The sequence below is a fragment of the Pleurodeles waltl genome, chromosome 8 (genome assembly GCF_031143425.1).
Source record: "Pleurodeles waltl isolate 20211129_DDA chromosome 8, aPleWal1.hap1.20221129, whole genome shotgun sequence".
Lineage (NCBI taxonomy): Eukaryota > Metazoa > Chordata > Amphibia > Caudata > Salamandridae > Pleurodeles > Pleurodeles waltl.
The window spans coordinates 404,154,641-404,168,625 of record NC_090447.1 but is presented as its reverse complement, the minus strand read 5'-3'; the positions used below and the strand labels follow the sequence as shown (position 1 = coordinate 404,168,625).

The 13,985-nt window shown below is 42.3% G+C and overlaps 1 protein-coding gene across 1 annotated transcript in view; it reads left to right on the top strand.

The window, feature by feature from the left end:
• Nucleotides 1-2,260, top strand: part of ATP10A (ATPase phospholipid transporting 10A (putative)) — a 1,009,168-nt gene extending 1,006,908 nt beyond the window's left edge. Inside the window, exon 21 of the mRNA XM_069204275.1 lies at nucleotides 27-2,260. Coding sequence (XP_069060376.1) covers nucleotides 27-729 — 703 coding nt within the window. The 3' untranslated portion in view covers nucleotides 730-2,260. The remainder of the gene's footprint in view (nucleotides 1-26) is intronic.
• Nucleotides 2,261-13,985: the final 11,725 nt, after the last annotated feature.

The following is a 13,985-nucleotide window of genomic DNA, read 5'->3' as shown; positions in this document are numbered from 1 at the left end:
TTTACTGTTTCTTGTTATTCCCTTAGGTTTCTCTGTAGGACACTGCAAGGGTCACTCTTCCCAACACAACTTCAGCTTGGGCGCCAGTTATTAAAAGTTCCTGCTGAGGTACGCAATAATTTTCTGGAGAAATTAAACTCCAAAGCTGAACTACATTCTCCATGCCAGACATTGCAAGATAGTTCACCAAGTTCACCTCAAGTGGACGTCGAAGACCCGCACCATTCCTGCAACTCAAAAGTATCTATTGAGAAATATGGCCAGCCAGCAGAACCTTGTTTTCCTCCAGTTATTGTGCCCAACCCAACAGCAGCGCTAGATGTTAAAACCACCCCCAGTGTTGCCATTTTGCCTGGAAAACACCTACAATCTTCCGTACTATGTCACCCTCTTTACACTCAAGGCTCTCCTGTACTGCATGATAAATTGTTGCAATCTGGTACAGAACTGGAGACCCCCTTCCCAGAGGAAGGGCTGCAGTGGACCGCAACTGGGGATACAAGTTTCATAAACTTGAAAACGTCAACGCCACGTTTAAGGCCAACGAGGCAGCCTCCAAACAGTTTGCACGCGGGTTCAAGCGACAGCATACTTTTCAGTAGTGGCCTGCATCAAGACTGCAGCCTTGATTACCAGCTAGAACATGCTTCCCATTGCTGCAGGGAACACAATATCGCGGATCCCAAGATCTGTTCAATGAGTGAAATACGAGAAACAACGTTTATATGACCTTAATTATTATTTATATATTTTATTTTTGCACAGAAGATTTAGAGATCTAAATTGTTGTAACTGTAAATCGAAACCAAAGGTACAATTTTTTTTTGTAAATTTGAAAACATTTTAAAATCAGAGCTTTACATTATAAATAGACCTTAAATTCTTTGGATATATTTGATTTATTTTTTATTTCTAATATAGTAATATTCTGAAAAGATTATGATGTTTATTTTTGCTCACAGGTGACACTATGGGCACAAGGTGCTCAATTTGGTTGAGTTGCACAACTTGCCACAAGGAAGTGGCTAGTAAAATGTGCAGGTTTGTGGTTGCAAACTAGTAATGCTAGTCTGCATAGACATTATTATAGTGCACATATGGGTGACAAATTAAGTATTTTCATCACTACCTTTTTTGCCATGATCCCCTTTTGAAATTTGAGAATAGTTTTGTTCCTCCGCCCCATATTTTGTGGCTGCTTAATGAATATTCATGTAGGCATTTTTGTGCTGTAAATCTGGTCCTTGGAGACCTATTCGGAGGACGTTTCTATTACTTTCTGATTACATGTTGACATGTAAATTTCAATGTCAATTAGACTCCTGCTGTTCTCGGGTTACATACAAGCAGTTCAATAGTGCCTTCTTACGGAGAAACAGGAGACTTCCTTTTATAAAGTATGTGCCATCCTTCCTATGGAAAGATATTTTTGTTGTTGGGACATTGTGTTGAGGCAACTGTGTGATTCCGTGCTTCTCCTAAAGTGCTTATGTGAGAGAAAGCCATTTAGATAATGTTAATCTCGCAATATGATTACACCAGACCGTTTTATAAATAGTTTAGTTCATTACGAATTGTAGCATTCAAGGATGAATCTTAAGCAATATCTACAAAGTGCTGATCATGATTTAGCATATGGGGAATGGCCTGATGTGTTACTATAGTCTCCATTATGCAGCTGACAGGTTATGTTGGCCAAATGTGTTAAAAAAAGGAAAGCTGTTTCATGTTCTCTTTGGCTATGAGCAGTGAATAACTTGGAGGAGCAAGACTCACGGGGTGTATGTGAGCAGTACAAATGTTAAAATTGTAATTTCTTCCTTTCTTACAGGAATGGTCATTTTAATGACCTGTTCATGTTTCGGCCTTTAACCTTCGAAACCAAGGCCAATGTATGCACTGGAGAGACATTACAGACATTCCAACTGTGTGGGTTAAGTTGACTTGTTAATTCTTCAGACTCAAATACAGTACAAGCATATGTGGTTTTCTTACCTTCAGCTATTTACTATTTAATCTCTGGCCGTGACTGATTTTAGATGTTAGCCTCTACACAGTTTAACCACTGTTTATTGTTACATCATCACTCTGCCCATGAAAGGTGGAAAACATGTCAGCAAGGGCCAATTCACAGATGAGCCTTGCAGGAGCAGCTTCACCTTCATAATTAACATATTTCTGTTCTTTTGACTGTAGGTAGCTAAGTAGTACGGCCCAGCAGTTTGTCTAGGTTTCAGTAAATATTTTCTTGTTTCAATAAAACACAAAAAACATTTTTGATGCTAACTTCAACAAAATAAATATACCTAACGGGTAACATATGTAATTTGACATATATGTATGTATGTATACATGTTTTATGTATATTGTTTTACTAATCCTCGCAAAACAACATATTTTACTTGAATCTCATTTCTGACCTCCTAAATGGAGAAACACATTTCCATGCCACTGTACAGATATGTAATATAAAAAACATATCAGTAACATGGGTAGCATAGTCCATGTCAGAGTTAATCTAACGTTCGTAAACTATTGATTTCATGAAAAATATATTTCCGCTATAACATGTTGACTTCCACCTTCCTCTGGTAATTTACGAATTGCTTCTCAGCAACTGCTGACCTGTCAGTGCCTGATTTTCAAAAGACATGAGCAGTGAAGATTCCAATAGCAATGTTGAACCAGTGCAGTCCTGAGCTATTTTAAAGTATGCCATGATCAGCTAGTATTGTCTCTTATGTTCAGCCCATCTGGATACAGTGATTTCAGATGGGAAATCCAGAAGATTTTTCTGGAATTTAATAGTTACACCTTGAAGACATGCTGATCAGGGGAAAAAAAATCAGTCCAACAGGAAATAGTCTGTCTTTTTAAAAAGGCTGATCGAATTCCATATTACTTATTGCTGAACTATGACATAAAACCACCAAGCACCCACGGCATGAGTAAATAGTAGCCCTCTGCCAATGGTTTTAATCTTATGGCTCGCACTAGTTAGCAGCCGGAAATAAGTTGACAAGTAAGATGGCCAGGTAGCAGTTGATAAGATGATCACCAGACACAGAATGAGGGAATAAATGTATACAAGGTAAAGAAAAGTTTGCAAAAAGAAATTGTTAGACCTATCAGCCTTAGGGTGGTCTTCCCCCCAAACGTTTTGCCTCCCTCCTCCATTTTTCTGACCTCGTCTTTGCTGATATTAGGAGTCTGTGCACTTTACCACTGCTAATCAGTGCTAAAGTGGTTGTACTCTTTCCCCTAAACATGTACTCTTGGCTTATCCCCAGCTGGCATATTAAATTTACTTCATTTACTTTAGTCCCTAGTAAAGTGCACTACATGTGCCCAGTGCCAGAAGATTAAATGCTACTTGTGGGCTTGTAGCACTGATTTTACTGCCCACATAAGTAGCCCTTTAACCATGTCTCAGGCCTGCTATTACATAGTCTGTGTGGGCCAGCCCTAAACCTTCCATATTTTTTATAAATATGTCACCCCTGAGGTAGGCCCTGGACAACCCAGAGGTCATGGTGCAATGTATTTAAGGGTAAGGACATGTATCTTTGAGTTTTACATGTCTTGGTAGTGAAAAACTCCCAAAGTCTTTTTTCACTAAAGCAAGGCCTATCCCTCCCATAGGATAACATTGGGATTGTTTTATTACATCTTATAAATTGAATTTGCAATCTGGAAGAGAAAAACTTTTTGAGTTTTGTGTTTCTGGAATCACAATTTAAAATCACAGCTTATGGTGCAGTTGTATTTTAAATTGCTGTTACGACCATATATTCCCGGATAGGACTTCTTGCTTTTGAGTGCTATTTTACAGTTTATCCTTTAAAAATTCATAACTCAAGTTGTACTTGTACTTTTTGCAGTTTTGCTATTGTTTTAGTTATTGAAGTCAGGTCTATTTTTCTAACCTGGTGTGGAATCTTTGCATATGGTGTTTTCACTGTTTTACTTTTTCAAGAATTGCACAAATACTTTACCCGTTGCATCTAAGTTAAGCCTGACTACTCTGTGCCAAGCTACCAGAGGTTGAGCACAGGTTAATTTAGGGGTTGCCTGACACTTAGCCTGACTAGGATTGTGGTTGCTGCTTGACCAAGGCTGAAAACCCAATCAACCAACAAACCAATTTCTAACAGAAATCAAAAGCAGTGCTGTACAGTAAAAAATGATGACCATCTAACTGGTTTCATATGTAGACTAAAGGAAACAACCAGAGGGTCTATCTGGTGGCTACTTTCTGAGTCTGTCACTTGTGAAGGTTGTCAGGTGACATAGATAGGCACACATTGTCCTAGGCAACAGTGCAGAGTACTGCTGGATAAAAACCCCAGATTGGCTAATGGTGCCACACACAGTATAGAGTCCCTTTGAAGCCATGACGTGAAGATTAAACTTGGATCCATGGCCCATTCTGCCATCCTCTACGCTCCACACACACACACACATATAGTTTTTGATTAGTGTGTAAGGCATTGGCTGTTTAACCAGTATACCTCCGTGAATTCCAGGCTTGCTCATAAAAAAGAGATAGCCATTTTTGGAAGACTCAGTTCCCATAGGTCTTTTTACCTGTTTATGGCGAAACTGGTATTGCATTTTGAAGGTACATGTTGGTAGCATGCCTCATAAAACATATTTTGCCCTATTCACAAAAAATGGGATATGATTAGGTGTGACTACATTTGTAGTGCTCCTGACTTATACATTATTTCCAGAAGTAAGCCGGAAGTACACATGCCTTACTACTGGAATTCAGGAGTCCTGCAAAAATCAGTTGCAGCTAAATCTTTCAAAATCTTTGTGACCAGGATACCCACTACACACTTACATTAAGGACATTTCCACTGTGGCGAACAACCCTTGTCCTTGCTGTCTGCTGATACTTCTGCTGTCGGCTAGTAAGATGTCAGTTAAGTAAGCAGATAACCTGGATGAAACTTTACTTCCTCATCTAATTTAATTGTGTCTTATGAGAATTACTGTTTTGTCATTTGCCTCTTTAAATATATGTGCACCTATGAAGTGCTTTATAAAAACTGTCAGGGCAGGTGGGATCATGTCACCAGGACACAAAGTCTTAATGCTTTGCATTTACAAGCCAGTTTTATCTATTGTTTAATGCAAACGTCATGAGTGGCTTATAGTGATGAAGAATGAAATCCTCTCTTTACTGGACATCTAGTGTCAAGTGCGATATTCTTGCAGATGTAGTTTGTGCTCAATAACACACCAAGAATGACAGTCCTACATCAGGATTGTCATTTTTACTTGTTTTTCCTTTTAGCTCAATTCAGCATTTTTATTGGTAATATTATAGCCCAGTATGTTTTTTTGCAGGATCACAGATTTTAACTCATAAACGATGCTCCATAAACAGTAAGGCAGTTTGCTACTATTTATAACGTTATTTGATGGATTACATACTTCTTAAAATATTTCAGAGCACTGTATTCACACTAAGCCGGTGAACCTGAATATGTTATTTGAATATATTTACAATAATCCCTACACTGTGCATGAATACAGACTTTCCAACTCACACAGTGCCACGGTGTGTCACACAATATCTGCTCCCTTCAAAGTCTCACCCAGTGAGGAGCTAACATCTTACTGTCTGCACACAGTTAACTAAAAACCCCTACGGAGAACAGGTTTGCAGCTAATTTTTTGGAGGCTTCACGCAACCGTTGTCTGCTAAGCGGTTTCAAACCTCTCCATCACATTGGTGGTAGCCTTATTAGCCTTTTATTTTGGTATGTGAGAGGCCAGGGCTGGGGCTGTTTCTCTTTTAGGGCTGAGGGGCTGCACCCCTCGTAAATTCCTACACACTCAGATACGATTGTATCTCTAAACAAATCGATGCATTTAAGTTTAAGTCTGGACTGTCTGTCCCAGGCTGCCTGCCCCACCTCGCTTTGAGGCACAAGACAGAAGCCAGGCAGTAAATGAACTTTCTACACTGTGATGCACGACGCAGGGCTGTCTGCTCTAAAGTCCTTCACTTCCGTTGTGGTCTATGACATTATCCGACATAGGGCACTGATACCTTTAGCATCATGATTTTGGGCGTCAGAGTCTTTATCCCTGCATTAGGGCAGCCAAATGTCATTAACAGGTATAAATTCCACCCTTTCCCAATTTGTAACACAGTAGGAGTGGATGCAAGCATGTGTGATTTAGTGCCTTGTCTTCGATAACGGTAAGTGTTATAATGCTAATCTTGTGTTATTTTTATTGTACTGAGAGCCCTTGTCACACTAACCACCCCATGTGAGACCCCAGGCCTTGGCTGCAGATGGCTGGCTCCTTTAGAAGTGGACCTGCTGTATTTGTTCCTTATGAAACTGTTCCAAAAGACGAGCAAGGTTCTTGTTCCCTTGCGAAATGGGTCCAAATATCTGTGGCAAGCACAAGGGAAGAAATACGTGCTTATAGTAACGGCAGTTATCTGCTGTATGGCATTAAAACTGTCCCTCTCTTCATGCTTTTAACATTAATGCCACAAACATGGATTGATATTTCAGCAATGAATGTAAAAATGTATCTAATGAATGTCAGCCATTTAGTTCCTCTTATTTCAAGTTTTCCGTCATATTGCATTCCCCAACACAGCTGTTTCATCATGCTAGGTTTCTGTTCATTGTGTTACTCTTGCATAGTGCGTACTTTGACTCATGCCAGGTGTGAATTTGGGGCTTTGATTGAGAGCGCTGGGGCCGAGGCTGAAGGCAAAGCAAAGTGCCTGACAGTGGTTTGGTCTCTCTGTAGAGCAGAAAGAACAATGGCCGTGTATTCTAGTTGCAAATGAAATTCAGTGTAAATGTGTGTGAGGAGGTGTGTAGAGGACAAAATCTTTAGAAGGCAAAAGCAGAATGAAATAAACTGTTTCAATGTTTCAATGTGTATGAGTGCAGTGTATGTTTGGGGTGGTAGAACAGAGATGCAAGGGAATGCATTCAGGTAAGAGGGATAAGAGAGTGCTGAAGAGGAAAGAGAGAAGGTTAAAATGTGCAAATGGATGAGATGTGTAGAGAAAAAGGACATACATATCCAACGTAAAGCACACATAACTGAAGGCCATACTCTTTCCATAGGCCTCAATAATATTTAACTCACAGTCTCGCAATTTCAGAATTGAAACACTTCTAATGTTAATTATTTACAACTAATCATTGTTGTTACTCATTTATCTTAAACAGCTCACATCCATTGATAAAGCCAATAGTACTGACAGGTATTATGTGTATGTCAGTTGTTGTGTTATAATTCTGGATGAAATAGCATCTCAGAGAGAAACCAAAATACAGGCCAGGTGGCACAATATAGGAATCACAGAAATTTACTTTACATCCCACTTAAAGATCTGTCTGCATATATTTCGGTATGATTGATTGCAGCCAGCAGCTGTGGGTGCTTCCTGGTGCCTGATTAGAGCATTTTCTACCAAAGTTGAAGCTGCATGCAGTGCAAGACACTGGGTAAGCACACACTTTAAAGGGCCTGAAGTTGTCGCGCTGTACAATTTGCACATTAAAGTAACTGTTGAACATATTAATGCAGTAAGATACAGGTCAGTTTTTAATGTGTTTAGTATTTCAAGACTATTCGTTCCCACTATTTTATAAATCTTGCATTCTCACTAAATTAATTGGCTTTCAGATGTACCATTTGTCAATCTTTTAATAAAAAAAAATCTTGGGAGGAGAGCTAACCTTAGACCCCCACGCTTGTTCATTAAGCTTGCTTGCTTCACTGGCTACATAAAAGTCATACCCAACTTTTACGCCCCACCACTTTCAAATGTCACCAACTGCTATTGGGCCAGGGAGTGAGCTAAAGTACCTCAGGCTATGTTTGGCACAACTCTCCACCACCTCCTTTCATGGTGAACATTTGTTACACGAAAACAACTACACAAATCATTATTTTCTATGCACACTCTGTGTCCTGTGCAGTAACTCATTACGATCATACACACTGCAGGCCTTCCTCTTGAATAATTGGTGGGTTGATATAGCAAAGTTTTTTTTTCATGTTTATCACTGTAGGAAATAAATGTTTCCACTTAAGAAAACTCACCGCATAACTTTTAGGGGTGTTCCCTAGTTTTGTTCGTGTTTACATGGTGAAAAGTGTTGTGCAAATGGCAGTGAATAGTCGAATAACCTACAAGTTTGTAGGTCCATTTTACTTAGTCTTCCCATTGTGCTCTCGTTCCCCCACCCAGGCGTAATTTCACTACTGCAGAATATCTGCTGTATTGCGTATTTTCCACACTACTACATTTCATCTGTACTACATTTCATCCGCAAATATTTATCCCAGCAGATCCCGATTCTCTCAATCAGACTTCTGATTTCGATATGGTCGTATATATATTTCAATGTATGTATAAAAAATCAGTTTTTGAGCATGGCCCCAAATGAAAAATGCAGATGGAGCGGTGACTTTCAGAAGAATCAGTAGCCAGCGAAAGGGCTGATGGTGTCTCTCTCATAATCACCAATTACCACTGAATTAACTCTCTTTTTGGCTTTACAGGGTAAATGGTAGAGCATTGGGCACGGAGTTTTATAATGCTCCAGGTCTTAGAATTGAACTTTTTTATTTCGGTTTTGGACGCCTATAACATACTTTAGAAATATGTGCTTTCAAGGTTTTCAGTTCTACACATTTACATTTCAAAATAGGTGTTAGACACTTTCATCTGGTATTGGATATCTGTGAAAGTCATGGTTTAATTTGTTTATTATCTTTCTTCCTCGTCCTAGCCCTTAACAATGAGACGCCTGCCTCTGAGGTAGAGGCTATTAGAACTCCCAAAATAAAAGATAACTCTCCGATGAAAATAGGAATCGGAACCTCATCTCACAATCTACTGATAACAAGGTTTGGCAAAGCTAATAGGTTTCGCCTTTGCGAAAATTTTGGCTTTGTCATTTTTTTTAAAGATGCGTTGCACAGTGTGAGGAGGGCAGGTGGTGAGATAAAAAGCACTCCCACTTTTAAGCAAGTACGCATGACCAGGTACTTACAAATTGGACACTTTTTTCAAGGTTGCAGCTAAGATCCTGTAGTCCTGAATTGGAGGTGCTGCATGTGTGTAGTCGTCATATGAACGCATCTGCTTATGACAGAGGTAAATTACATACAGTACTGTTTAACCCTGTATTTTGGGTGCAAGTGACCATTTATCCTGCTCAGAGACAAACCCAACAAAAATATTAGGGCAGCTCCGGCTGCTAACAGCACACAATCACTGTATTCCAGAAAGACTAAGGGGGTCATTCTGACCCTGGCGGTCCATGACCGCCATGGCGGAGGGTGGCGGAAGCACTGCCAACAGGCTGGCGGTGCTTCCTGGGCGATTCTGACCGCGGCGGTAAAGCCGCGGTCAGAAAAGGGGAGCCGGCGGTTTTCCGCTGGCCCAGGGAATCCGCCATGGCGGCGCTGCTTGCAGCACCGCCATGGGGATTCCGACCGCCTTCCCGCCAGCCTGTTTCTGGCGGTGTCCACCGCCAGAACCAGGATGGCGGGAAAGGGTGCTGTGGGGCCCCTGCACTGCCCATGCCGCTGTGCAGACAGTGAAAATCGCGACGGGTGCCACTGCACCCGTCGCACCCCTGCAACTCCGCCGGCTCCATTCCGAGCCGGCTTCATTGTTGAAGGGGCTTTCCCGCTGGGCCGGCCGGCGGTCTTCTGGCGGTCGCCCGCCGGCCCAGCGGGAAAGCCGGAATGGCCGCCGCGGTCTTTTGACCGCGGAGCGGTCTTTCGGCGGGAACCGCTTGGCGGGCGGCGACTGCCGTCCGCCGTGGTCAGAATGACCGCCTAAATCTGCGCCATCTCATTTCAAGAACTGAGGCCACATTCTATGAAATATGCCCTGCTGCACATGAGTGGAGCAAATCCATTTGCCCCATTTTGCTGATTGTGTTACATGGCATGAAGCACACAGTATTTGCCGAACAAGCATTGGCAAAGTCAATAGGTCTCAGCAATTCCCGAGCTATTGACGTTGTCAGTGTGAATGTGAATTAGCTGTATTTGGTCCCTTAAGTGATGGTACTGTGACAATGTTGTATCTTAAAAAATAAGAACAAATGGTAAAAAGGAACATGCGTTGAGTCAAACTTTGAACTGCAAAAATAAAGTAACAGGGAGATACACATCTTAGGCATAAGGGATTGGTCATGTTAAACTGTTTGGTTGAATTACACTGTAAGAGACAGATTTGTCTTTTTTAAAGTTCGAAATGGCAACTAAGCTAATGAAAGAAACACACAGGTGAACTGTACTTGACTCAGTGTGACTTAAAGGAACGTTGGACAAAAAGCCAATAGGTCTTGCCTATGAGAAGTATTGGCTTTTTCAATTGTTGAGCCATATTGTACAACAGCCGTGCTGCTGTACAACATGGCTAAAACATTTACAAATTTGGTACTTCACGTAGGGGAGACCAATTGGCTTTGCCAATGTTTCTTTTTCATGCTTACTTGCAGCCTGTCTCCGCTCTGTGAGCTGTTCGTTGTCTGGCAGCAGTGCTTTGAGTGAGCATTAAATGTCACATAATAAGCTTATTATAATAGATTGTGCAGCAGCTTCACGTCATCCTTAGAGAATGACAGTTGTCTTCTATGCCAAACAGAAATCAGTCTTCACAACGGGAGTCAGGGCCACTGGAATTATGCAATTGTGCATCTGCGGTGATTTTCACATAACTATAGATTTGCCACATTTGCCACATAATCTATCATCTTCCGCATAGCAGAGCACACTTACAATCACACTTTTTAGCACAATTCAGAGCACACTTACAAACACACTGCAGGCTCACTACAGAGTTTGCTGCAGAGCACACTTAGAAGTATGCTGTAAAACAAGTTTACCAGTGCACAGCAGGGCACTGCAAATTATAGCACATTCTTAGGAGCGCACTGCTGGACATGTAGGGCAGGTTTATGAGCTCAGTGCAGAGCATGCTAAAGAGTGTGCTCTACAAAGGCAAAGTTTGGGACCCAACGGTACAAAAGGTTCACATTTACTCCAGTTTGTGCTGTGCTTTAGCTCTGAGTATGCAGCCTTCTTAGTGATAAATACGTGCAAAATTTTACATCACGTTGCGTTGTTTGAGCACTCAGAAGAACTTTTGCAGAGGTGGGCAGAGTGTACCGAATGGGACACAGTGCACACAGTACCCCTTTGCCTCCTGCCCTGTAAACACACACTGACCCATGGAGATCCTGCTCTTACTACAGGGTGAGGAGCTGGGAACCCCCTGTGTTGTCCTCTGTGCCACATTAAAAACAGGGAATCAAAGGTCTCGTCATAGTGTCACAAGGCCCACGTTATCAAGGAGCAAGTCTCGCCATCACCCTGGACAAACAGCGGCGCTCTCACTTGGGGCCCAGGGAGTGGCCCCAGTACTGGTGTCACTCATCGGGCTGCAGTTTATTCTCTAACAGCACATCCGTGCACGCATCTTCTGACATATCCGACAAGACGGAAGTGCTCACCTTTGGCTCCACACCCTCTGCTTGGGATGACTCCTGGTGACCGGCCACTCTCGGAGCCTCTCCGACTCCCACCGACCACGCATGCAACCTAGGATTTATCTTGGACTCTTCATTATCCATGACCCAGCAAGTCAACGCCATCTCCTCCTCCTGCTTCAACACCGTCTACATGCTTCGAAAGGTCTACAAATGGATAACCACCAAAACCAGAAGAACAGTCACCCAAGCCTTTGTAAGCAGCAAACTCAACTACAGCAATGCCCTCTATGAAGGAACCACGGCGAAACTCTAGAAGAGGCTGCAACGCATCCAGAAAGCCTCTGCACGCCTAATCCTGGACATCCCCCGCCACTGCCACATCACAGACCACCTGAGAAAACTGCACTGGCTCCCAGTCAACAAGAGAATCACCTTCAAACTCCTCACCCACCCTCATAAAGCACTGCACAACACCGGACCAGAATACCTGAACAGATTGCTCTCCTTCTACAACCCGACCCGGCATCTCTGCTCTGCCAACCTCGCCCTCGCAACCGTCCCACGGCTCCGCAAACTACAACCGGCGATAGATCATTCTCGCACCTCGGCGACCAAAACGTGGAACACTCTTCCCACCCACCTGCGCCAGAGAAAAGACCTCCTTACCTTCAGGAAACTTCTCAAGACCTCGCTGTTCGAGCAGTAGCAGCACATCCACCCCATTTCCACCCCCTCAGTGCCTTGAGACCCTCACGGGTGAGTAGTGCACTTTACAAATTCCTGATTGATTGATTGATTGAGACATCTGGGAGAGCTCCAGAGCAGGCTCTAAGCACATGTACCCCACTCCTGGGTGACTTCTGCCCTCATCACTCTACCATGCTTAGAAGAAGAACTTGTTTTTATGTAACACTTCATACAGCATGTCTGCTGACTCTAAACACTGTAAATAGCGGGTGTTAATTTACTAACCTCAGACAGATGAAATCCCGAACCAGCTGGGATTTCATCTCATGAGCTGAACTCACTGCAGAACCAAGCACTGGAGGGAATGGGGTGGGGGTCACAGGATTAAATCGGCAGGGAAGGCTCAAACAATGCCACAGTGTGTCTAAATTATGTGGCAAGAAAAGGTACTTTATGCAGCTCTGTGAGACAGATTCAATGGCGGCACTATTTACACTCATTGTTGTATGCACTGTTGTGAGGCAAGATCCTGTAGCAGCGCTATTAACACACACTGATAGATGCAGCACTATGAAGCAGATTCTGTCACAGCGATACTAACACACATTGTTTTAAGCAGTGCTGTGAGGCAGATTTTGTGGCAGTGCTGTTAACATATTGATTTAGGAAGTGCTGTAAGGGAATTTCTGTGGCATCACCAATAACACATTATTTAGGCAGCACTGTGAGGCAGATTCTGTGGCAGCATTATTAAAACACATTTATTTACACAGTGCTGTGAGACTGATTCAGTTGCAGCTGATTAAAAAGAGACACAAGTCCCATACAAAATACAAACTTTGTGAAATTAAAGGGCTCCCTTACTCCAAATCCTGTTAAGATGGTTATTTACCACAAATAATGGTGCTGTCTTGCTTGGACGCACAAGAACATACTATTTACACCACCCCGGCCGCTAGCCCCCAGAGTAAGATAGTTTGTGTAAAATATGTGCTGAATCCAGCAAGTGTTTGCACTTGTGGCTATAAAAGTTGTGCTCTTTTATTCTCCACATTCCAGTGATGACACTGTGGGCATGTATTAGCACTGCTTTACTTTAAGAGCGACCTGCGCAGACCTGTATCCAACAGTTTGTCTGTAGAATGTAACTGTCTTGGTAGAAGGTGCTGTGATACTCACATCATCCCCAACAAGCTTTGAAATGGCAGGCAACTGACAAAACTGTGCACAGCTATTACTGAACGTATCAACCATCTTTGACTGAAAGGATTTTCTATTCATTTGAAAGAACAATGTGATTGAAAACCAAAGATACTAACCAGGGCTGCCAAGACATGAAGGTATCTTTGAGTAAAAGCAGGGAACCAAGGGCTCATGTAATTGAGGAGCAAGTCTTTGTCATCACCTTGGACAGTGACGCTCTCACTTGGGAGCATGGGGTGGCCCCTGCACTGGGGCATAGATTATTAAACAGAGCGGGGAGCGCTGTCCCTATCATTGTCCATTGGCTGGAGAGAAGATATGGCGTAAGCATTCAGGCCAGCAAGAAATATCAAAATGTAGTAAAGAGTTTGAAGAGCATTTTGTGAAGAACACGTACCAAGCAAATAGAGAACTATGAAATAAAAGAACAATTCCAGAAATAAAAACCTGACCCAAATTGATTGAGTTTGCACTCTAATAAATTAGGGCTGCTTACGTGGTGGTGTTTGTCCTTTCAAAGCAGCAGTCACCTCTTTGTTAATCATGTCTTGTTATTCCTGTGGGGAAAGATACGGTTGTCTTGCA